General features: G+C 40.7%; 1 protein-coding gene and 1 long non-coding RNA gene across 3 annotated transcripts in view; one reads left to right on the top strand and one right to left on the bottom strand.

The window, feature by feature from the left end:
• Nucleotides 1–518: 518 nt before the first annotated feature.
• On the bottom strand, nt 519–2,440 carry LOC127014931 (uncharacterized). The gene is made up of 3 exons (XR_007766249.1): nt 2,382–2,440; nt 1,762–2,092; nt 519–1,474 (listed from the first exon to the last, which is right to left on the bottom strand). It is a non-coding gene; the product is annotated as an uncharacterized LOC127014931 (long non-coding RNA).
• A 2,466-nt stretch (nt 2,441–4,906) lies between these two features.
• Nucleotides 4,907–22,723, top strand: part of TRMT11 (tRNA methyltransferase 11 homolog) — a 30,364-nt gene continuing 12,547 nt past the window's right edge. Inside the window, exons 1-10 of one of the 2 annotated variants that reach the window (XM_050893707.1) lie at nt 4,907–4,981; nt 8,533–8,598; nt 9,341–9,414; nt 12,357–12,438; nt 12,533–12,625; nt 13,678–13,812; nt 15,495–15,651; nt 19,758–19,838; nt 20,519–20,683; nt 22,087–22,159. In XM_050893707.1, the coding sequence (XP_050749664.1) occupies nt 4,907–4,981; nt 8,533–8,598; nt 9,341–9,414; nt 12,357–12,438; nt 12,533–12,625; nt 13,678–13,812; nt 15,495–15,651; nt 19,758–19,838; nt 20,519–20,683; nt 22,087–22,159 (1,001 nt within the window). Of the gene's footprint in view, nt 4,982–6,741; nt 6,869–8,532; nt 8,599–9,340; nt 9,415–12,356; nt 12,439–12,532; nt 12,626–13,677; nt 13,813–15,494; nt 15,652–19,757; nt 19,839–20,518; nt 20,684–22,086; nt 22,160–22,723 lie in introns of those variants that run through there. The other variant, XM_050893708.1, reaches the window with a different exon arrangement.

Here is a 22,723-nt window from a genome sequence, read left to right as displayed (position 1 = left end):
TTGTAAACAACATTGCTACATTTTGGTGAAAGAGCCTTTTTTTTTTTTTTTAGTCTTTTCATGAATGCACAGTGCCGCAATATACAGTTTCAGTTGTCTTTCATATCTTTATGTTGTGGCACCCTGCTTTCTATGAAAGGATATTAGCTGAATTCACCAAGAAGGCTGCAGAGCTTTGCGATCTTCTAGGGTATGACACAGCATTAGAAGAACAGAACAGGTAAAAATGGTGTGAGGCACAGAGGAAAAAGAAAAAGAGACACCAAAGGCTTGGAGAAGATATGATGGTAAGAACAGACCATTAAATACCAGGAGTAGTGCAACTCTCCAAAACACATGCAAGATGCAACTAATTTAGGAACCATCAAATATCCTTGCTGTGGTATTTCTGTAAATTTGGGAATTTTCATATACTTTATGAAAGTAACTTCCATTTATTCAGTTTCACCATGTGAAAATAACCTAAACTTTTGTTATGTACCAGGCTCTTTTTTTGAAGAAGTATATGAATTCCCATAAAAGTTTTCAATTCCATGTTTTACAAATCAAAATCCCACACACATCGAATATTTCACAACCTGCAAGAATCAGTGTTGTATGGTAGCAAGTTAGTAATTTATACTTTCAGTAACCTAAAGCAGTAAGCCAGCAGAGTTATCTGAAGAACCACGGTATACTTGGTAGTGGATGATAATAATGAAAGGACAATCCAATGGCAGCGTGATGGATTAGTTCATTATCTGTGATTTCTGTCCAAATCTCTACCATTTTTACAAAAATATTTTTTATCCTTCTCGCTCATTTTCACTCCTGCTCATGTCCCAATAAGTAGCTGAGTTAAAATTCTGTAATGAAAACCCCTTTCAAAATGGTATCTAGATATGTTTTTCCAAATGGAACTATGCAGCAGAATTCATTAGATGACAAAGCCTTATTCTAGTAAAGTGATGATCACGTCATCATCTTTTCCTTGCCAAAGCATTTCACCTTGAAAATGAACCAGACCGTGTTTTCTGGCTCTTAACAAGATTCCCACTACTTTATTGGAAATAGTCACGTATGTTTCAAACAGCTGCCCGAATGTCACACTCACATGTCCATCTTCTCCCACCTCTCCTGTGTTTCTAATGATCAAGCATAGCTCTTCTACTTCCTTTCCCACGTGTGAGTGAGCATCCTTCCCTCTCTGCTCTGTCTGAGACCCTTCAGGGGGTCTCCCGTAGGTAGGGTCTCCTCTGTGAGTATGCACAAGTTTAGATGCAAGCCTGTTGTCGTTGCTGAACGGGTTCTTTCTCTGATACTCAATGTGATCCTCTGCCCAGGTCTGCCAACTTTTCCTCAAGTCACCCACTGCACTGGTAGCTTTAGCACTCTGCCCTTTATCTTCTTCCATTTCTTGAAAATGTTTTATGGCACTCAAGCAGGAAACAAATCAATGGCTGGTTTTAACTGTGGTTCCTGGCTGCACTGTCAGCTGTGAAGGAAAAACAACGAATCAGCCTGATAATTTTTGGAAGAGTTTTGCCCGAGTGAGAGGCAAGGCTGCTGAAAAAGATGTTAAATTGCTGAAGGTTTTGTTAAGTCCACCCATAACTCTACAGCAACGAAGAAAGTAGAAGTGATTCAGCTGAAATTCAGAAGTCGTTTTGCAACACAGGGCAGAAAGTTATGCTGACACGGTTACACGACATACCACCGGTCCCACAGTAACCGTACGTACCCCGCGGCCTCCGCGCAACGCAAACGTAGTGCGGTACTTACTCTTCACGCAATGACGCCTTTTAAAGAACTTTATCCTTATGCCCGGCAGCCCCGCAGACTTCCCAAACGATCTGATGCAGTGCTGGCTGACCTGTTCGGCTCAGGCTTACTGACAGGCGAGAGAGCAAACCATTCCCCAAGAGGCAGCGCACCAACCCATGCGCAGGGGTGGGCAGCCTTCCTCCTGCCTGCACGCTGATTAAAGGTGGACAAACCCACGCTGTGCCGACGAGGTTCCCACAGACTGTGGAAGTTATTACGCACAGAAAACATTATCTGGAGCTGAAACGCCGCTACGTGGTGGGAGCAGGGGGATCTTCCTCATCAGGCACTTGAAAAGAGAAGTAGAAATCCAGTTAGCGAGCGCGGCACCATCTGCAACGCCCTATTGAGCGAAGAAGACAAAACCAGAATAGGCAGTTCTCCCTTAATAGGCTGTGCTGCACAGCCATGTCTGCCAACTAAAACCTTCGGGCAGGCTGCAGGCAAGGGAGCTTGCACTCGAGAGGCCGAACTGCCCAGGAGCTGCCTGCCACCTGTGAAATTACATGTGCTTAGATTATGGACTATCTGCCCAGTATGTAACTATTTTCATGAATTAGGGACAGACTTTTACATACCTACAGACATCCGACTGTGTTATAACCATGTCCTTGCTGGATCGTATCCTTCACCTGTTGGAATACACAAACTGGAGTTTCCATATAACACATTAGTAGAGCTGATACTTTTCTTACAGACATTTGGAGATAAAACAGAGGATTAGTGCTGGCTTTTCTATGGGGAAATGGACAGAAATGCAAATTCTGAACTATTTAATAACCGAATTATAGATTAGGTATTTCTATATTTTAAAAGCATTTTTTTTTAAAGTAAGGTTTCATGGGTATTTACCCATATACATATGTTGATGCTGTTGCATGTGAACCCCATGAGCAGTGACAGAGTTCCCTGAATGCCCCAGCAGAATGTGCAAGTCACAGTCAAAAAACACTTGTGTTGCCTTTTGGTCTAGAAGGGTGCATGGGGTGAGCAGAAGATGGCAACACAATGGCTGCGAAAGACAATTGAGAAAGATAAGCAGCAGCACACATTAAATAATGGCTTTTCATTCATAGTCTCTCACTTTTAAATTGAAACTCATGATTGTCATATGATCCTGTTGTTATTTTTTTTGTGAGAGGAGGGTGGTTAATTCTAGCTTCCTGGATAAATTTCAATTTCAGTAATTACATTTTGTGTACTTAAAATTCCCCCAAAGGCTAAAAAGGATAATTGTTCTTCCCTTCCCTCCCTAAAATAGTTATGTAATGTTGTTGACATAAGATGATGCCCCAAACCCACGCTAACTGCTTGATTCTCCTCAGTGGCAGTACAGGAATGTATGTTAAGTTTACAAACACAGCATCTGAAAAGCACTTTCTTTTTATGTCAGGATCAAATACTCTGTAAGTCTTACTTACTAATATACATACACTTTCAAACTGTGCTGAGCAGCATATAGAGACTGCCAGTGATTTTGCGTGGATCCTCAAGTCAAAAGGAGCAAAACCCAGGGCTTTAGTTAAATTCTTCTGTAGAAAACAGTATCACTGGAAAATCGAGGTATTCACCTTCTGAGAACAGACAGCAATGCTCTGCAGTAAAGTAGTGCAGATAAAGTAAGCGAAAGCCAGTCTCAAAGAGATTAAGCTTAAACAATAAGACCAATAACCCCTCCTAAGGAGTTTCTAAAATGGAAGCTATACAGCTAAGAAATTTAAAGCAAGACAGATTGGAAAAATAAAAGCAGACTTCTTATACTAAATCTCTTTCAGCAATCCCAAGATTTTGTAAGCAATCTCAGACTTGCAGGGTTTGTCAGCAGTTCAGCAATGTGTTTTTTACTGGTCTCAGCACTCAACTGCTGAGGTGAACAAGCCTGATCCACATCTACCTCTTTTCTTTCTCTTCTAGGAAAGTTCACGTTTAGCTGCCAGTTCACATTTAAATAGTTTTCTTGTCAATTGTCAGGGCTAAAGCTTCATAGCAAACCTCAGTTTTGATTACCGCAGGAAGAGATAACTGGAGAAGCTGCAGGATGAGATTATAGAGGTGCATAAAGAACACGGCCCGTGCAGTGCTCACAGGTCATGAGCGAAATCTTAGCCATCTACAAAAAAAGCTGTCCAAAAATCAGCACAGAAAATACAGAACATGAGTTCAGTGCTGAGCTGGCCTGGTTCTAATAAAAAGCTTACTGAAATCTGGATAAGCCGAACATTTCAGCTCAACATAACAGGGAGACCAGTGAGTACGGGATTATAAGTTACCAAGTCTAGATGTTAAAATAAAACAAAATATAAGCTGCGATACAAAAACCTTTTTTTTTCCCTGTTGGATAGTCACATCTCTGCCCCTTTCCTGGGAAATCTGTTTCTCGTCTCCGTCTGCTCCTACACCCTTGTCGCCGGCGCTGACCTCCTTCCAACGGGAAAACGAACGCGACTCCCTTGGCGTCTGTTAATTGTTAATGTTATTTAATGATCTGCTCCACCGATGGCAGCGAGGGAAGGTTATTGCTGGGGGAAGGAGCGGTCGCAGCTGCGCAGCCAGAAGGGCACGGCCCAAACCAGCCGGGTGCCCCGGCCAGCGCCCTCCTCAGCGTTTCAATCGCGCACCCCCGCCGGTAAAACGCTGTTGAGCACGTGTCCCCAGTATACATACATTTACTTATTTATAAATTATATACAGGTACTACTGTATAATGCACATGGCGTGCATTATAGAGCATACACAAAATATAAATTAAAAAAAGGATGAGGAGAAGATGAAATAAACACTAATTAATTAAGAGTGCGAGCAGTACTTTGTCCCTGCACCCCGCGTTGGCGGCCGCTGCTCTGGACCCCCTCAGCCCGCAGAGCCACTGGCAACGCCTGTGCCCAGCCCTATGGAACGGGGGGGACCGCACACGGGGCGTAGGGGGGGGAATCTTTTTGTCACACACCCCTCACCGCTAGCCGCCGTCGGGCCCGCAACGGCGCGGCGCCGCCCCGCCGAGGCGGGCGGGCTCCTCCCGCCGCTCCCGCCTCTCCCGCTCCCGCCGCCGTGCTGGGCCCGCCCGGCGGCGCATGCGGCCCGGGGAGGCGGGGGATGGCCGGACATGGCGCTGGCGGCCTCGCCGCTCCGGCGCTACCTGCTGCTGCTGGCGCAGGAGCACCTCGAGTTTCGCCTGCCGGTGAGCGCCCCGCGGGGCTGGGGCCGGGGCCGGGGCCGGGGCCGGGGGCCTGGCCCGCTGAGGTGGGGGGCCGGGCGAGGTGGTGCCCTCAGGAGCGCCCCGGGGCAGCGCGGCCCCGGGTGTGCCCCGGAGGCGGCCTTGCCCCGGCGGGACCTCGCCTGCTGCCCGCCCCGCGCGGTTCGGGGAGAGCCCGCGGCTGCCGGGGGCGAGGGGCGCCCGGTGCCCCTTCACTCCGCGTCCTGTGGCAAGCCACCCCCCGGCGCGGGGCTGCCTCTTTTCCCCTCGGCCTTGCGGCGGGCGTAGGCTTCCTCCTGCTGCCCGCAGCCTCCTTGGAGAGCCTCTTCGTGGTGGCTTTAAGGCAACACTTTCCTTGCCGCTTTCAAGAGCCTTTGGAGCTAGGAGAGGTTGCCAACGAAGTACCTGGGGCTCCAGATAAGAAATGGAAACTGGGAGGAAGAAATGGGTTTACAAAAATGTTTTTAAGGTCTTGTTTTGGAGACTTTTTAGTTTGCTTAAACTATGTAGCTGCTCCCGCCGGCGTGGTGTGGCTGCGTAAATGGTTGGTGCTGCCTGGCGACACGCGAGGTCCTCTCTGTCCAAGGTGTTTATGGAGCTGGGTGAGGCAGGAGCGTGCGGATATCTTCATTTTCTCGAGGAAGACTTGGGGAGCAGCGAGGATGAGGCTTCCCTGAAGTCCTAGGGCCTGCCGCGTGGCCCGGGATTGAACGGAGGTCTCCAAGGCCTTGGCTGGTGTTCGGGTCGCGAGCCTCCCTCCTATGTGTTGCACCGGTGGCACCGAGGACAGCTCGCTTTTGGCTTTTGATTCTGAGCGTTTGTTTCCATGGGGTCAGAAAGGTTTGTGCCGTGCTGGCCGATGCGGGATCAGAGAGAGTAGACCCGCTTCTGCGGTCGGATTGCAGCATGTCAGGTGTGGGAGCCAGGAAATCCTGCCTCGAATAGTGCAGTCTGCTTGTCATTGACATGTTTATGCCAGTCGGTTGCAAAATTTGGGGTGCAGAGTTTGTTCCCTGTCACTAAATTAGTTTTATCAAGTGGTATTCACAGAAATCATTAAAACAAAAATAAATTGTAACTTATCTGACGCTCCCTGGGATTTTTTTATGAGTCCCTGGTGTTTTTTATGGGTCCTTGGTGAATGTCTAGTTTAGCATACGCTCAATTTCCGTGTTTATAAGAAAACCCTCTGGTTTGTAAATTTAACTTGTGATTATTTTTTTTTCCCATTTTTTTTTCACACTGTAACAAATTGTAATACCCTAAGTGCTCTTCTAGGCACCATCTTGAAGAGCTAGTAATATGATATCCAGGGTAATATGTTATTGTTTAAAATAGTGCTGAAATGCAAAGTCATTTTGTTAAAATCGGTAGGTCATCATTACACGTTTTAAAATATTTGATGTGTATTGCATCATTTATTTTCCTTGTTTTCATTAGGCTTTCTTTTTTCCATTGCTTTTTACTATCTGCTTTGTGGGACTGGAACATGAATTTTATTTATTTATGATCAATTTTTATTTAGGCAAGGTCATCAGATTAAGTAAAAAAAAAAAAAAAGACGATATGTATGTAACATAGAAAGTTTTTTTTTGTTTTTTTTTTTTCCACCAAGGTTGTAGTTGCAGTTGGTTGATACAGCTGCTGAAGAAAGCAGTTCCATTTCCCTTGTCTTGTGCTCTGGTGACTGCTCAGCCATGTGTTTGGCTTTGTGATGAGCTGCACTAGGGACCCGATTTGTCTGAAAACAAAACAAGCAGGGACAGATTTTTCAGCCAGATCAGCTGCGTGATCATCTCTGCCACGCCTGTATATGGGATACGAGAGGACTGCTTTTCTTCTGGTGAAGGTGCTGGATCACGACAACTGAAGGTGTTTGTTGAAGTTCACATTCGTTGTTAAGTGTCTGTAGAATAAAGTTCTGTGTTTCATATTTCTTAGTTGATAAGAAACCATGCTCCATAGTCAGGGATCTCTCTTTGGTTAGGTCAGATGCTGAGGGGTAACATCAGGCATCCTGTTTTCCAGCACAGGATGTCTCTAATGGACAGATAGATGCATGTCAAATGTTTTCTTATCAATATCTTCAGGCAGATCTGTTCCAGTGCTTCACTGTCTTTACTCTTGGAAGGATCTTCCCAACCTCTCAGCCAGAGCACTGCTGTGATCTGAACCCGGTGCTTTCATCTCCTCCGTAGTAAATGTCGAAAACAGATTATTACCTTCCTTTATCCCAGCAACCTTTAGCATGTGTAGAGGTCATGATCGTGTTTCTTTCCAAGTCTTTCCGCACAGGCCATGTTTTTTCCGCTTCTCATTCTTGTCACTTTCCTGTAGATAATATTACCAGTAGTGTGTGGAGATGCCACTGATTCATGTGTAAAATCTCAGGTGCTTTTGCTGTCCCAGGATCATACAATAAAATAGTTATGCATAAACTTTTATTCTCCTGGAGCAAATGCCCTGTTTTTTTCCAGCGTTTCTTATGTCCTTTCTACGCAAATGGAAAGATGGAAATGAATGGAGTCATGTTGCACTAAAGCCATGTGCTAGTGTTATGTCAGGGTTTTCCTCCATTTTTTGGGATACTTAATGGTAATCTTTTTCTTTACCCACTCGGTTCAAATCTAAGCCAATATAAAAATTTGCTTCCATGTTCTTTTGCCAGTAATGTTCAGAGGCCGCAGCATGTCATTTCTAGCAAAGGGGCTGCATCAGAAACATGCCCAATGTTTACCTCTCATTTCAGTTCAAAAGCCTTTTTAGTGGGTGTTTTTTTTAATTATTACTTACTGGCTTGTTTCTTGGAGATTTGCCCTTTTGCGTGTTCAATTTACGGTCTTTGATTTAGTTTACTCTGGAAAGGATGCCTACTGAAGAGAACTGTTGAGATAGCTGTAAAGCAGAGAGGTAACAGAAAAGGAATTGATGCTTAGTGCTGGGCCCGGCCCTGGGTCAGAGTGTTACTAGTGAGACATCGCTTTTACGTGAATTCATCAGAAAAATATTTTAGGAATAGATAGAATAATATTGTAGGAGGAATATTGTTGTGAGAGTGTAGGATTGAACAGTAAAGATTTCAGTGAAAGAGAAAAATGCAAACCGGTGGGATTTGATTACTGAAATTTGCCCTACTTGATCTTATTGTGTGGTATACTGTACAACTTTTCATAACCTAACCATAACTTGTTCCTTTTTAACTGAACTCTGAGAAAGGTAATCAGCTGCTTTTATAGCAGGAGAGTCTAATTTTTTTCAGTTCATTAACAGTACATACAAGCTGAATTTAATTGTGAACCTGTGCCCTATCCACACAACTAAGAGGGTTTCACTGTCGGTTCCCACAGTAAGTCGGTAATAAACACCATTCTTTCTTCTGTTGCTATCTCTAACATTTTGTTCATAATCCCTATGGAGGTCACTGTCTGCGTTAGAATTTATGGTATGCTGCTTTTTTTTTTGCCCCTTTTTTTTTTTCCTTTCTTTAAAACATTAGTTAATGCTCCTAAAGCCTGACCTTTATGTTTTCACTTTAGGAAATAACATCTTTGCTCTCGCTTTATGGTGGACAGTTCAGCGGTGAGCAGGAAATTCGTGTAAATGTAAGTGAGGACCAAATATTTTACTTGAGTGCATGTATGGTGTTCAAGTGTGTTCTTTACAGTATTTTTATTAAATATGGGTAGCTGAATAAATTTTGACGTTTCTTAGGAAAATAAGAAATCTTCTAAAAACGAGCAATTCTGAGTTTCAGTACTCGGAACTGAGTAAAAGCTGCACAAAATGCACCTCAGGATGTCTTCATTTAACAGTGTGAAAAGAAACAGTGCCATCTGCTGGGAGGCTCTCCTTTCTTTTCAGAATAGCCGAACCATGAAAACATTCAGCAGCAGTTTGAATTTGGTGTTTGCCTCTAAATCAATGAGACAGCGTATCTGGAAGAGTGAAGCTAGGAAGCTGTATGATTCTGGTCTCAATGCTTAGTCAGAGAACGTTACTGGGTTTTAGTTACTACTTGTGTGTAACAAGGTGTTCTGAATCTTTAGAGGACGAATAATCTAGAGAAGCATAAACAAATAATAATATTTTACCAAGTCAAAGATATGGTGGGAAAATGAAATACCTAATAAAATTTCTCAGACATTCAAGCTGAGTATACAATTTTACCTCAAATTAAATGTTTTATCCTCATGTTCTCTGTACAGTTAACAGATTTGTTTTTTTTTTTTTTTTTAATCTTCAGCAAGCATATTCTGTTTTTATAGAACAGAATTGTGTAGTTGTGTAATTCATGTGACAGCCTCCAGCTAGGTATTTGCATCACTTATCTTCTCTTTATTTCAGTCTCCATTCTGGATTCTCAGTGTTCCTTCAGAAGAGATGGCAAGGGGACTAATGAAACGGACAGTATGTGCAAAGTAAGAGGTGAAAAATCTTGTAAATTATAACGTAGGCAGTGGAAAATTGTTTTGCTATATTGTGGCAAATATTAATTTTGTATGGAGTCTTAAAATAAACAGTCTCTGATTACCTCTAGAATTAAGGAGGTGTTCTTGGAGCCTGTAGGACTGATTATGTAGCATGCCTGCCCTCTTTACTTAGTGTACGGTCAACGCAGGGTCTTGAAACAGTGTTCTTCACTGCAGAGCCAGTACTTGTCTTATAGTGTCACTGATGGTTTAGTTGCCTTGAATAACGTTTAGTTAGTGGCTTGTTGTAAAATGTGTATGGAATTAAAAGATAAAAACAGTGATACATAAAAACTGAAAATCAAGTTTGGAAGGGAAAGGTAGTGATTTCTTGTGCCACCCTCCTAGTGCTGGTGGTATCTGAGCCCTCAGCCCAGACTGCTGCAGCAGAGGTCCTTCTAGAATATTCAAGAGCACAGGAATATGCCAGAGAGTGATTGTTCCAGTGGCTTTTGGTCCTTTTTAGAGGTGTCTGCATAACATGCTTTCCAGTGAGACTTGAGAGATACCTCGGAGTTATGGTTCAGGATGAGAAGCAGCATAGCTGTGGTATGGCACTCTGACCACACTGAATTTGGGGTGTCTGTGCTGTCCCGTTCAGGGTTAGTTTGGGTGCCCCTGCAGAGCGTTGCATGGTCCCTGTTGAGTGCTTCTTGTGTCAGGGATTCAGTTTTACGTACAATGACTTGGGCTGTCCGCTCTTGCCTCAAGAAACCCCATGTATACAAAATTGTCCTTATGGTAGTGTGTTTCCAATGGGGATAAACTGTACTGCACTTCAAAAAGCAGCTGTAGGCAACTAAGAAAGTAAAACATGACAAAACAGCTTGCAGATATTCCATACACCATGCTCTTTCAACTAATGTATGCTTATTTTATGTAGAAAGCATAACTGGACCACTCTTTTTTCCTGGTCTACTGCTGGTTGTGGGGAGATATGTTAGTTTTACAGTAAGATTGCTGGAGCATCTCCATTGCAATGCTAATGAATTTTTGTCCTGGTTTTGGCTGGGACAGAGTTAACTTTCTTTTTAGTAGCTGGTACAGTGCTGTGTTTTGGATTTAGTGTGAGAATGATGTTGATAACACTCTGATGTTTTAGTTGTTGCTAAGTAGTGCTTATCTTCAGCCAAGGACTTTCCAGTTTCCCATGCTCTGCCAGCAAGCAGGTGTGCAAGAAGCTGGGAGGGAGCACAGCCGGGGCAGCTGACCTGAACTAGCCAAAGGGGTATTCCATACCATGGAACGTCATGCCCAGTATATAAACAGGGGGGAGTTGGCCAGGAGGCGCGGATTGGCTCGGGAACTAACTGGGCATTGGTCAGCGGGTGGTGAGCAATTGCATTGTGCATCACTGTTTTTTTTTTTCTTCCCCCCCTTCCTTTTTTTGTTATATTCCCTTTCATTACTATTATTATTATATTTCATTATTGCTATTGTTAGTATTATATTTTACTTTAGTTATTAAACTGTTCTTATCTCAACCCATGATTTTTACTTTTTTTTTTTCTTTCCTTTCCTCCTCCCCACCCCACTGGGGAGGGGGAAACGGCTGCATGGTGCTTAGTTGCTTACTGGGGTTAAACCACGACAATTTTAAAAGCTCTGAAGCATACATTTATCTAAATAAAATCTCCCCAGGATTTTGTGTTTTTTTCCAATACATAGGTAAGTGTAAAAGTAAGAAGTGGGCCTGAAGGTGTTATAAGAGCTTCTCCAAGAGTTGAATAAAATTCAAAGATGAATATTCGGTTCTCTCTAGTACAGCCTATGCTGTCAGCGTTTCCATTGCTCCATCTAGAAATATAGTTTAAATTCTCCCAGAAACAGATGCTTTAGGAAAAAATTAGACATTGTGAAAAAATACTTTTTTTTCAGGGTAAATGCAGGTTAGAAATGTAGCCTTAAATAATTTATTCAGGAAAGGAATACTTTAACAAAATGGCTTACCACTGGGCCTTGGTATCTGCTATTGTCACTTAGTAAAATGTAGTTCCCTCTTATTTTTGCTTGAGTGAGCTAAACCTTTGAACATTTTGAAGATTGTCTTTCAGCAGTCATCTTTGAAAAGAAGGCACAAAAGATGCCACTACTACATGGCACTGCTAATCCTTAAAGGCTGTGTTTACGGTGCATTGCAAATGCACATAAGTGTGTCTAACAATATATGCAGTGACACTAGGACTCCTGTACTAAAAAGATTTTTTTTCTTTGATACGGGAAGTCCACTTGGTTGGGATATTTGAATGCTGGGGGAAAGGTCTATGATGAGGTGTTGTGCCTTCATTACAGTAGCATCGGTTCTCTCATCTTCCAAGGCAGTGCTTTTCTCAAAGCCAGCAACATGGAAACAAAACAAAAAAAGAGTAAGACAGCATAGTGTTTAAACATCTGAAAATACAAGACATCATAAGCACATCTTAAAATGGGATAGAACCTCTGATGATGTAATTATACGCAGGATGTTACAGTTTCACGATTTGTGTTACTCCAGGGTAGCATAACACTTTGAAAGTCTGTTCTTGACCTTTTTTAGCCTTTGCTTACCCCATCAAATCAATAGATACAAATGAGTTTTGTCTCATTTGCTAGTATCGCTGTGTGCCAGAAGAAGGTCTGGTGGTATCCAAGGGTACTAAGACTGAAATTTACCTTTTAGTATATGTTACCAAACGAAAAAGGTTCATCGAAATACCAGTTTAGGATTAAAAATAAGTGTGTCCCTGATAAGAACAGAACTTAAGCATGTGCTAAGAGTTAAATAATGCACTTCAATACTCCATAAAGCAAAGCCTAAATACATTGGGCAAGAAGGTTAAAAGGAGTAAGTATCTGGAAGGCATTTTCCCCCCCCCCATATGACTGCACTCTAAAAAACTTTGTAATTACAGGTCTATATTTGAACTGTGGGGTCATGGAAGATCTGCAGGGGAGCTCTATGCATCTTTGAAGAACTATCCAATGGACAAGATGGTATGCATATAAACAATCTGGATAATATGGTTCCTTAATCACACTGAATAGCACTGCAGCTGTACTAATGAAAGTGTCTTTGCCTTTTTTTCAGCTTCCGTATCTACAGTCAGACTCTACTTACAAAGTACATATTCATACATTTAATAAAACACTGACCCAAGCACAGAAAATAAAAAAGATAGATGTAAGTAGATGTTTAAGAAAACTTTGACATTTAATTTAATCTATTCACGTTGTTCTTATTCCATGCTATCAGTGTTGTCTAGAGTGTATTTAAGTTTGGGTTTCCTGAAGACCTTAAAGCAGTTAACAGCTTATGCCTTATCAGCTCTAAATGAGATCTTTGTGTCTGAATTAACATCCTCCTTAAAATTCATGACTTTGTATTTTTTTTTTCCTAAACAGACCCTGTAAGGCATATACAAAGACAAACAAATATCACTGCTGATTTCAGGCCACTGTGCTGGGGAAACTGAAGCTTATTGCCCAAAACTATAAGATTCAAATGGCTCGAGTTAGGTGCTAGATTTTTAGAAAACCTGTTGCTTGATCTCCATATTAGGCAGTTGTTGCAGAATGTGGGACAAGCCAGTCCAGTGACTTCAGTTGCAAGCTGTGGATTGTGTGCTGATTTCCTGTTCTGTCCTTATGCTCTTGTCTGCACTTTTGCTCTCCTCCTAACTGTATCAGTATTTTAATTAGGAAATTTTTCTAAATTACTGTTAATTTTTGCTCTTCCACATTCTGTGTTTAGCAGCTGCTTACCCTATTTACCTCATTTACAGAGACTGAAATTATCTGTGTTAATAGTAGCTACCCTTTCCTGTTTGTTCAGTTTTTGTGTACATGAAATAATGCTGAGTATGTATATTGGTGTAGCTGCACATCACTGAAATTTTAAATCCCATTGTTCATCATCAGTGTTGTTTTTATAACTTGAAAATTGCATAATTAATATGCACAGTTCATTTCCTCTAAAGTTGGGTTCTGTGCAGTTAATAAAAAATGTTATGGTTCCTGATTTCTAATCCTTAATCATTTGAGCTATCTTTATTCACAAGAAAGGCATTTCAAAAATCCAGAGAAAATTGACAATGTGCTTTTAGTACTAATCTATCCTCACAAGTGGAATTGTGGTTTGTCTTTTGGTTTGTTTTTTTTATTTTTATTTTTTTGTGGGGTGCATATTTCAAAAATTTGACCCTGTTATTTTTTATGTTTTTCTTTATTGTATAGGCCCTTGAATTTCTGCCATTCAAAGGAAAAGTAAATTTAAAGAAGCCAGAACACATCTTCTGGATTTTGGAAGATTATGGAATGGATCCTAATAATGTTCCAGAAGAGCCCTTTCACCTGTATTTTGGTAGATGGGTGCGTGAGTACGCTTGCTTCAGTTCTTATGAGCTTGTATTTTCAGGAAAGTGTTCTTCAATTTAAATGTAAATAATTATGTTGAGTTTTAATGGAAGCAGACAATATAATTATAGCTGAATTTGTCACTGCATAACACACTGATGCAAGTCTTGAAAGTCCTTATTGTGACTAGCAAAAAGCAGGTTAACTGAGCAATTTAGAGGTGGAAAAAATTGAAGTTGTATCTGGGATCACACCTTATCTTGCCCTCCATTGAGGGAGCTCAACACAGCAGTGAGACTGCACAGCTATGGTGGTGTATTATATTATTGTGGGCCCAGATGGAGCTAAAAGCACCAGCAGCTTGTTTCAAACATGAAGAAAGATTTACAGGAACTGTAGATGGCTTGCAGCCCCACTGAATTGCATCAACCCCGCTGGAGCGTTCTGTAAGTGCTTCAAGTGGTCCTGACAGGCGCCTCCACAGAAAGGCGCAGGCTGATCCCTGAGGCTTTGGACATCAGTGGATCCAGCCCACAGGTGGATGCTCACCCGGGGGGACACTGCCAGTGCAGTGCTGTACAGTAGGAACCACCTTCAAAAACTGTCTGGAGCACGTCATCTGAGGTCTTTACTACAAACTTTTCTTGCCTGTTGGGTGTATGCACTCCAAACCTGCTGCATTATTAGGATATCTTGAGGAAATCTGATCTGGTCTTTTACTTTTTGTGAGGAAAAAGTGGCTCCCCAAAGGACATCTTCCAGAATGACAGCAGCCACTGATGGGAATATGTGCTTGCAATGTCCTGGGTTAGAGGCAGCTGGAAGGAGGGAGAACCACTGCTGAGGTTGTACAGCTGTGGTCAGGGGCTTGTGTACAGAGAAGTTAGGGATCCAAGTGATCTGTTAGCACCTGTGAATATTCTCCATGCCTGTGATTAATGTGAAAGCACCCTGGGTTGTGGTAATACTGCAGAACATTGCAGCTGTTGTCCCATCTGTGCTGGATTCCTGAAGTGTTTAAAAATGAGTAAACCAACCTGAAAAAAATAGGCAAGTGTATTTTATTTACCCAGTAAGACTGATGTTGACCAGAGCTGGGGGATAGTGTTGGAAGAGCTTTTGAACGTGTTTTCTTCCAGACTGCTTTGGTCCTTTTCAACATATTTTGGAAGTCTGATGTAAAAATGTTAGCATTTGGTCTTTAGGTTTTTTCCCAGTAAATTCTGATCTGTCAACGCTATCCTAAATTTAGATTTTGAGTGTGACAGCAATGCCACTGAAGATGGAAATTCTGTGTGATCTTAAGCGTGTACGTGTGTATGTACACACATGTGTTAACATGCATTTCTACTCCTCGTAATTTTGAAATTCTTTTAACTCTCAATTGCCAGGATTGTTTTTCTGATACCTAGAATAATAGCAAAGTTGCTCTAATTGTTACTACTTCAGAAGAATTTTCCCTCTAAATTGTTTGTATATTTTTGACCTCTGTCTTGAAGAATTTATGTAGATGTTGAACCAAGATATCTGTTGCTTGGAAAGAAGTCTGTCATATTTTCAATGGCAGAATGCAAAGTGATGTGTTATGAAATGAAGAGTTACCTGTTTGTTGGATGGTGTCACTTAAGCAAATCTGTTAGCCTGTCTGCTTATATCTTGTATCTAAGACCTGACAAAGATTTTAAATGTTTCAACAGATTGCAGATGGCCAAAGAGAACTTATCGAGTCCTACAGTGTAAAAAAGAGACACTTTATTGGAAATACAAGCATGGATGCCTGCCTGTCTTTCATTATGGCAAACCATGGGAGAGTAAAACCCAATGATGTTGTATATGATCCATTTGTTGGAACAGGTATATTTTTTTTCTACTGGCGGGAAAAACTGGGAGATTGTGTTACTGCTCGCACCACACTTTTACCTGGCGCAGTGGCTTCTGGTGCTCGACTGATATTTAAGGTGATACCAAAAGCAAAATGGTGATTATAAAATGAATGTTTTGTTGACTTGAAAGGGATTTTGGGGGAAGGAGACCAACTTCAGAAGATGTAAATAGTTTATTTTACACTTCTGACAAGTCTGTCTTCACTGTATTGTTTTATGTAACATGGCTTAAACACCAGTTCATGCGTGTCATGGACTGTTTAAGATCCAAAGTCACTAAGAACAGAAATTTGGCTAGAGCACTCCCTGCAGCCACTTTCAGAATGTTACAAGGAGCAGCATTTTTGGAGGTGGCTATTTAGAGGCGTGCTGAGGGCACTTCTGGGCATATAACACAACACAGCCATAGTTAGGTCATAGCATTCAATAGTGATCAGTTCCTTGTACCGTCATGTCTCATTTTTGGGATAATATGATTCACACCATGTATTTGCCCCCACCTGAACTTTTCTTAGTTAAGCCAGGAGGGGGAGCTTTTATTCCGCATATTACTGTGTGTGGCATAGAAGTACTTTTTACCGAAGGGGAATTGAGCTGTTTTGTAGGTGAAATAGAAGATCTATTGTGTCAGGTTGTGCCATTTAATCATACAAGAGTATATTGTGTTAAGCTACCTGTAGTAGTTTCTTCAAAAGCATAACAAAGGCTATGTTTCTGACCTGGATTTTGCTAAACTTTGATCAAGAAGACCACGTGTGAGATGTGTACAATTAAAAATACTTACATTAATGGGAGGATGAAGAGAATTCACTGCAGAAATCACTGCAAAGAAGTTAAGGAGAGAGAAGACACACTATAGGGTGACTAGTAGGACAAATTCTTATTAACATGTGACTTCTCTGTACCATAGAAAACAGACCAAGGATATAATATTTTCAGAAACACAAGGCTTCAGTGAACTGTATGGTTTTTGTCTTAAATTTTTGTTCATATACGACCTGAATTTTTTGTGTGCGTAATAATGTCTTATGAAATTTCCTCCTCCTCCTTGTGCTTGTGATCCTTGCAGATGGGTAGAGGAACCCTTTCCTCGTTGAAAGGTTGAGGAAATTCGTCTACTTCATCTCTAAGCAGTTTGTTTCATTTCAGTGTCTATGGTTTTGTGTCTTTTTACAAAAATCTGCTAAACCTAAATCACAAAAAATTCTCTGAGAGCATTCATTCTCTTGGGAGTGAAAATTGAAGAAAAAGAAGGGTAAAGTTAGAGGAAGAAAAATCACATAGAAGTGGCAAAGCTATAGAAATTCAAGATAAATGTTAAGTCGTGTTTCAGTTCAAAAGGTAACATATACAAAATTCTCCCCAAATTGCCTAATGATTTGAATTGCAATTTTTGTGGGTTTATTGCACTAGACGTCTGTAATATATAGGCTTGAGATTAAAGGTACATAGGGACACTGGAGATACCGGGTGGCACACTGTTTCTCAGTAAAATGTATTTATGACTAAACAACTAAACAGTGGCTTTTGCACCTACTTTTGGTGAGTAAACCCCAGGAATTTCAATTGTCTCTTGAGGTCCTTAGAGGATTTTCAAGATTGTCAGTGTAGCAGTGCCCTGCCACTGGAATTTTGGGAGGTAGCTTAGAGTTGAGAGTGATGCAGTGAGTTTGAGCTGATGGGTTTGGAAAGGAGTATTTTGAAGAAACTGCATTTCAGATTTCTTTATTGGTGCAGCTTCAATACCTGGCTTGGTTTCTTCCTGTGTTTTATGCTGAAAAGGTAAATAGTACCAAATTAGAACGGCCTTGCAAAATGGTGCTTGCTTGTTGGAGAGAAACTGTTTTTGCCGGATGAGCCAAGTCACAAGTCTTCCACATTAGTGTAAGAGTAGACAGTTGGAATTTGTCCTTGGAATAAAAAGTGCTTTTGACCAGGCTGGTTTAGGAGACTTGATTCCCCTTTTTTGTAAAGCAGAGTTGGAATGGCCAGGATTGTTTTTGAGTTATAAAACGTAACTTCCGTAAACTGTTTAGATATTCTTTGCTCAGTGTTGGGCAGAAAGAAGCCTGGAGGTTTCTGGAAGAATAAATCAAGTCTTTTACCTGAATACTTTGTAATTCCTCCTAGACAATCTGTTCAGGTTATCTCAGTAAGCTTGTTGTTTGTACCTTTGGAAGATATTTGTCCCTACTTTCCCATTGCCAATTCGTGATACTGCGTAATTGCAAATGACAGGAATTTTTTCTTTGACATCCTGGAGGATAGTGGTATGACCAGACCCTCATCTGTGCTGAAGGTGGGGATAATAGTGTACAATAGAAAGGCATGAAGTTCTGTGCCATTATTGTTCTGCTAATAGTCACCAGGGGAGACAATGATTCTCTGATTTACCCTTTGTATACATCTGTTTGATATAGTAGGTCAAAGGGCTGGCCATATTAGAGTATTTAAGTATTCATGCACCTTCTGTGTGAACACAATTGAACTAGTATCAGCTGAGATTTGTTAAAAGCTGTAAGTTCATGTTTTCCTAACTTTTTTTTTTCCTTGTGATTAAAAACATTCTTAGATGGGCAAAGTACTTTCTTCTTACTTTTTTTATAGGACTGGGTGGTATGCCATACTTGGGGTCAGGGCTAGCTAAATTTGTCTTGACCCTCTGGAGGTACTGCCCATCTGTTCTGAGGGATTGCAGCCGAGAAGGGAAATGGGTGACTCCTCTGGGGTGAGTAACCTTGCTTTTCCCTGATCCATTTCACAAGAAAAAGCAGAGGAATTTTTTTTTTTTTTCTTTCTCCCTCACCTTCAGTTTTGGTAGAGTTCATTGGCATATGATGTAGGAATTTTCTAGTGCCCTGAGATGGGATCTTTAGCCTGTGCACGCAGTGCGTGTTAGGGATTTGTTGGTGCTGAGCAGGTGGCGTGGGGCCATGCAGCCACCTGAGATGCTCTTCTCCACGCTGCCGGTGAATGGGAGAACTGGTGTCATCCGCACAGCCAGCTTGCACGTTGTTCCCTGTGCTGGTCAACTCTTCGTTCTACAGCGATCGTCCCCTTTATTTTAGCAGGACTGTTTGTATCCATGAGCAGTTGACATCAGTAGTGTGGGGTTCACAGCCGTGTTCTCAGTCACTGTTCTGCTTTAAACCATTCTGTTAGCTACACACCTCCTTATTAACAACTCGACAACACAGCTCTTTAGTAATCTTCTGCTGTCCGTCTGTTTTTTTCATTTGGAAGCTGTTAAAGAGATAATGTCATTTGCTCTTTTCTGTGGGCTATTCAACCATTGCCCAGTTTCAAGGGGAAATCACACATGCTTTTTTGGTAGTTGTTTTTTTTAATTAGGAAAGCAGATCACAATAGTAGTGATTAAAAAAATTAGTTGTATTGCAGGATGAGTACGCTAATAAATGTATTGACAAAATAGGTGGCACACTCAGAAAAAATGCATCGATATAGCTTTCACACTGCAAAACAATTACAGAAATTTTTTTGATATTGCTGTTTACATTGGAGATATTTACATTTACAAGGTTCTTGACCATTGCTTCTTACTCAGGGAATGGCCATATTATACAAGAAGTTTGATTTTAGATACAGTTAAGGAGACTGACTTTGAGAACAGACACAGTAGAATTGCCATTTGTTTGGTGGTGATTTTTCAAATTTTCAATTTGAAATTCTGCTCCTTGCAAAGTACATGAACCAAAACTTTTAATTCTAGTGATTAAAGGATCTTATTGGCTTGAAATACAGAAAACCATAAACAAACTCCTAAGAACAGTCTCCAGAGATAAGGAGTGACATAGGGCATACCAAGATAAGGAAGATCAGGTATAGCAGACAAGGGATTTAGTGTTATTATCTCCGATTATAGTTGCGTAGTGATTCTAACTGGTTGGTGGTTTTAATTCTTTTTTTTTTTCCTTTCCTTTTTTTTTTTTTCTTGGGTCTAGCTTTGGGTCTAGTGTGCTACTGGTGTAAACTGCTGAAGTTCCTGAGCAAAAAATCCTAACACAGATAACATTTATGACAGCAGTTTATACTTTTCCCCTTTTCTTGCCTTTATAGGTGGCCTTCTAATCTCCTCGGCACACTTTGGAGCATATGTGTGTGGTACTGATATAGATTACAACACAATCCATGGATTAGGTATGTTGCATATTTCTAAGCCACTGAAATCTTACTCTCTGGAATTTAAGAATACTGATGGTAGCAGATGATACTTAGTGGATTTTAAAGCAACATGAATCTTCACAGGATTTATTTGGTCATGCTTATTTTTAATGACCAATTTACAAGTATCCTAGCTAAGCTATTCTCTTATTTTTTAAGCAGGAAATATTTAATAAAAGGAATGATGAAAACCAAAACAAAGTTCCAAATAATAATTACAACAGCTGTGTGCTTTCTTAGCCTGTGATGTAGGAATCTTCTCGTAACCTAACCCAGGAAGTCTAATCCCATTCGTACTTATCTGAAAAACTGCAGTGCAAATTATATCTGACTTATTGGACAGGATTATGACTGATGGATACTGAGAACATCTTACAAACCAACATTTTTATAAATGTGTTCTGTGACACCCTATGCAGATGGTGCAGCAGAACTTTTTTCATGTATTTTCATTATTCCTTGCTACTTGTGAAGTTTATCGCCAGTACTTGTGACAGTGAATAGAATAAGGCAGGAGATAAACTCTGGTTTTGTATGTGACATTTACTTCTTTTCCTTTAAATTAAATGATAGAGTATATGAAAGCTTTTCCTATAAAATAGTTTGTTGATGAGTATGCTTTTTTTTTCTGTTTCATGCCCTGCCCCCCACCCCAGGCAAGGCAAGCAGAAAGAACCAGAAATGGAGGGGGCCAGATGAAAATATCAGAGCTAATCTCCGACAGTATGGTTTAGAGAAATATTACCTTGATGCACTAGTTTCTGATTCTTCAAGACCAATATGGCGAAAAGGGATGCTGTTTGATGCAATCATTACAGATCGTAAGTTTGTTGATGCTTTTTGTTGCCTAATAACAATGACTAAAAGATTATTGCTTATGTCTATGCTTATGTACATTGATTTAATGTCTTGATGAGTGCTCAGATCTGCAGTTTCCATATTACAAAAGATGACTGTTGAGAGCAGCACTGTGGAAATTGGATCTGCATTTGACATCTCTACATTTATTTTAAGGATAGTTATAAATGTGTAACAAAGCTGGTGATAATACTTCCTTCCATGGAGAGAGTATTATGTTCACCAGCAGAAATCAATATGGCTGAAAATCATCCTTTGAAGGAATCTCATTCAGTAAAGGCATAACTTTATTGATGCACAGAGACTTCTTATCAGAATGGTCCATGTTGCTGTTAGGACTTGATCTGCAACACACTGGAGTCTGCCATGCATCTCTGATGACTTCTGGAGACTTATGTTAAGTGCTTACTGGAATGCTTCCAAAGAGAAATTTTAATGCATTTCTGGTACACTTTACTAGAAGCACTAGTGGTTTGAAAGGTTCCTCTGCTCTTTTAGAAGCCTGTGTACTTAACACCATTTGTCTTGCATGAGAGGGAGTAGAGGCTAAGGGAATAAATAAAAGACCTTGATACAGCAATTTCTGATCTCTAGTGCTGGCTCTTACGATGACACATTCATATTAATTAGGAATAGGGAGTGTGACTTTTCTTTGTGGGTTGCCTGCTGATTTTTATTTGGCCTGTTTGGCAGTAAGACAATGTAGAATATTAATATGACTTAGAACTGAGTTTGCAAATTGTGTCACAACTTCTGCGTTTACAAAATGGTTATGTTGGTGCTTCCATGATGCCAAAACAAGTCTCACAAAAACAAATCTGTTGAACATGAAATAAGTATGTTATGCTATTAGAAATGTGCAAAAATGTATGAGAAAAGGCCATCTCTGGCTCTTATCTGTCTGTGTGAGAATTACCGTTTGTGTAATGTGTTGGCAAGAAGTTCCAATATATACAATCTCATTTTGAAAAAGGTTAGCTAAGTGCTATAGGGGAGAAGTTTGTGTCTGTCAAACAAAAGAGGATGGGATTATTTGTCACATGTTGGAAGTGTAAGGAATATCTTTTAATGAACAAAACAGAAAAGCATTGTCCTTTGTAGTGTAGCAAACGTCTGGCTGCTAGAAGCCTCTTGCAGGTGAAGGGCTTTCTTTGAAACAGTTTTAAAGTAACCTTTTGGAGCAGGAAACTTTTAATAGATCTTGAAGAAATTACCCTTACCGACTTCTACTTTGTAAAAGCTTTTCTTTTTTTTAACTTTGTATAAGCCACAGTTTGTGCACTGTTGTGTATGTATAATATAATTGTATGTTTCTTGGACAAAAGGTGAGGTTCTCATTTCTGCATTATGCATTTGCTTTGTATAGCACCATATGGTATCAGAGAAGCTACTCGCAGAATGGGTTCACAAAAGGAAATAGTTAAGTCAGCTGAAAGAAGGTAGGTAAGCTCTCTTGTCTGTTGTAGAATATAAAGGTCTTAATGGAAATGCAGTCAGTTTTAGAATCTTTATTATTTCTTGGTTGGCTGTCAGCAGTTAAAAAAATGATAGTAATTAAATAAAAGCCCTTTTTATTCTGTTTGCAAAATTAGTATGTCACTTCCTGAAATCCTGTTTCTTGTCTCTGTGACCCACCATTACCTTGTGTTTCCTATTCTCAGAAAGTTCTCTTTAGTCCCTGCAAGCTGCAAAATCAGTCTAAAATGGAATACCTCTATTTTACCTTCTCTCTTGGATTTCCACTGCTCCTTTCTCTTCAGAGATAACACATGGCTTCTCCACTGCCTGGCCTTCCTTGTCTTCTGCCTTTTACTCTAAATTGCCCTTAAGAAAGATACTGTGTGAAATAACTATTCCCAACATGCTTGTGATTCTTTGACTTCCACAAGTACTAAAGACGATAGTCTAAAGAGCCAGTAGGGGAATTTGGGAAGTCATATTCCTCATAGTAGAAGTTGTACTCCTGGATTGTCCTAGGTAGTTTTGCAAATCTCAGGTAGTGC

The sequence above is a fragment of the Gymnogyps californianus genome, chromosome 3, assembly GCF_018139145.2.
Source record: "Gymnogyps californianus isolate 813 chromosome 3, ASM1813914v2, whole genome shotgun sequence".
NCBI classification, from domain to species: domain Eukaryota; kingdom Metazoa; phylum Chordata; class Aves; order Accipitriformes; family Cathartidae; genus Gymnogyps; species Gymnogyps californianus.
The sequence above is the reverse complement of the archived record's forward strand: the minus strand, read 5'-3'. Positions and strand labels throughout refer to the sequence as shown.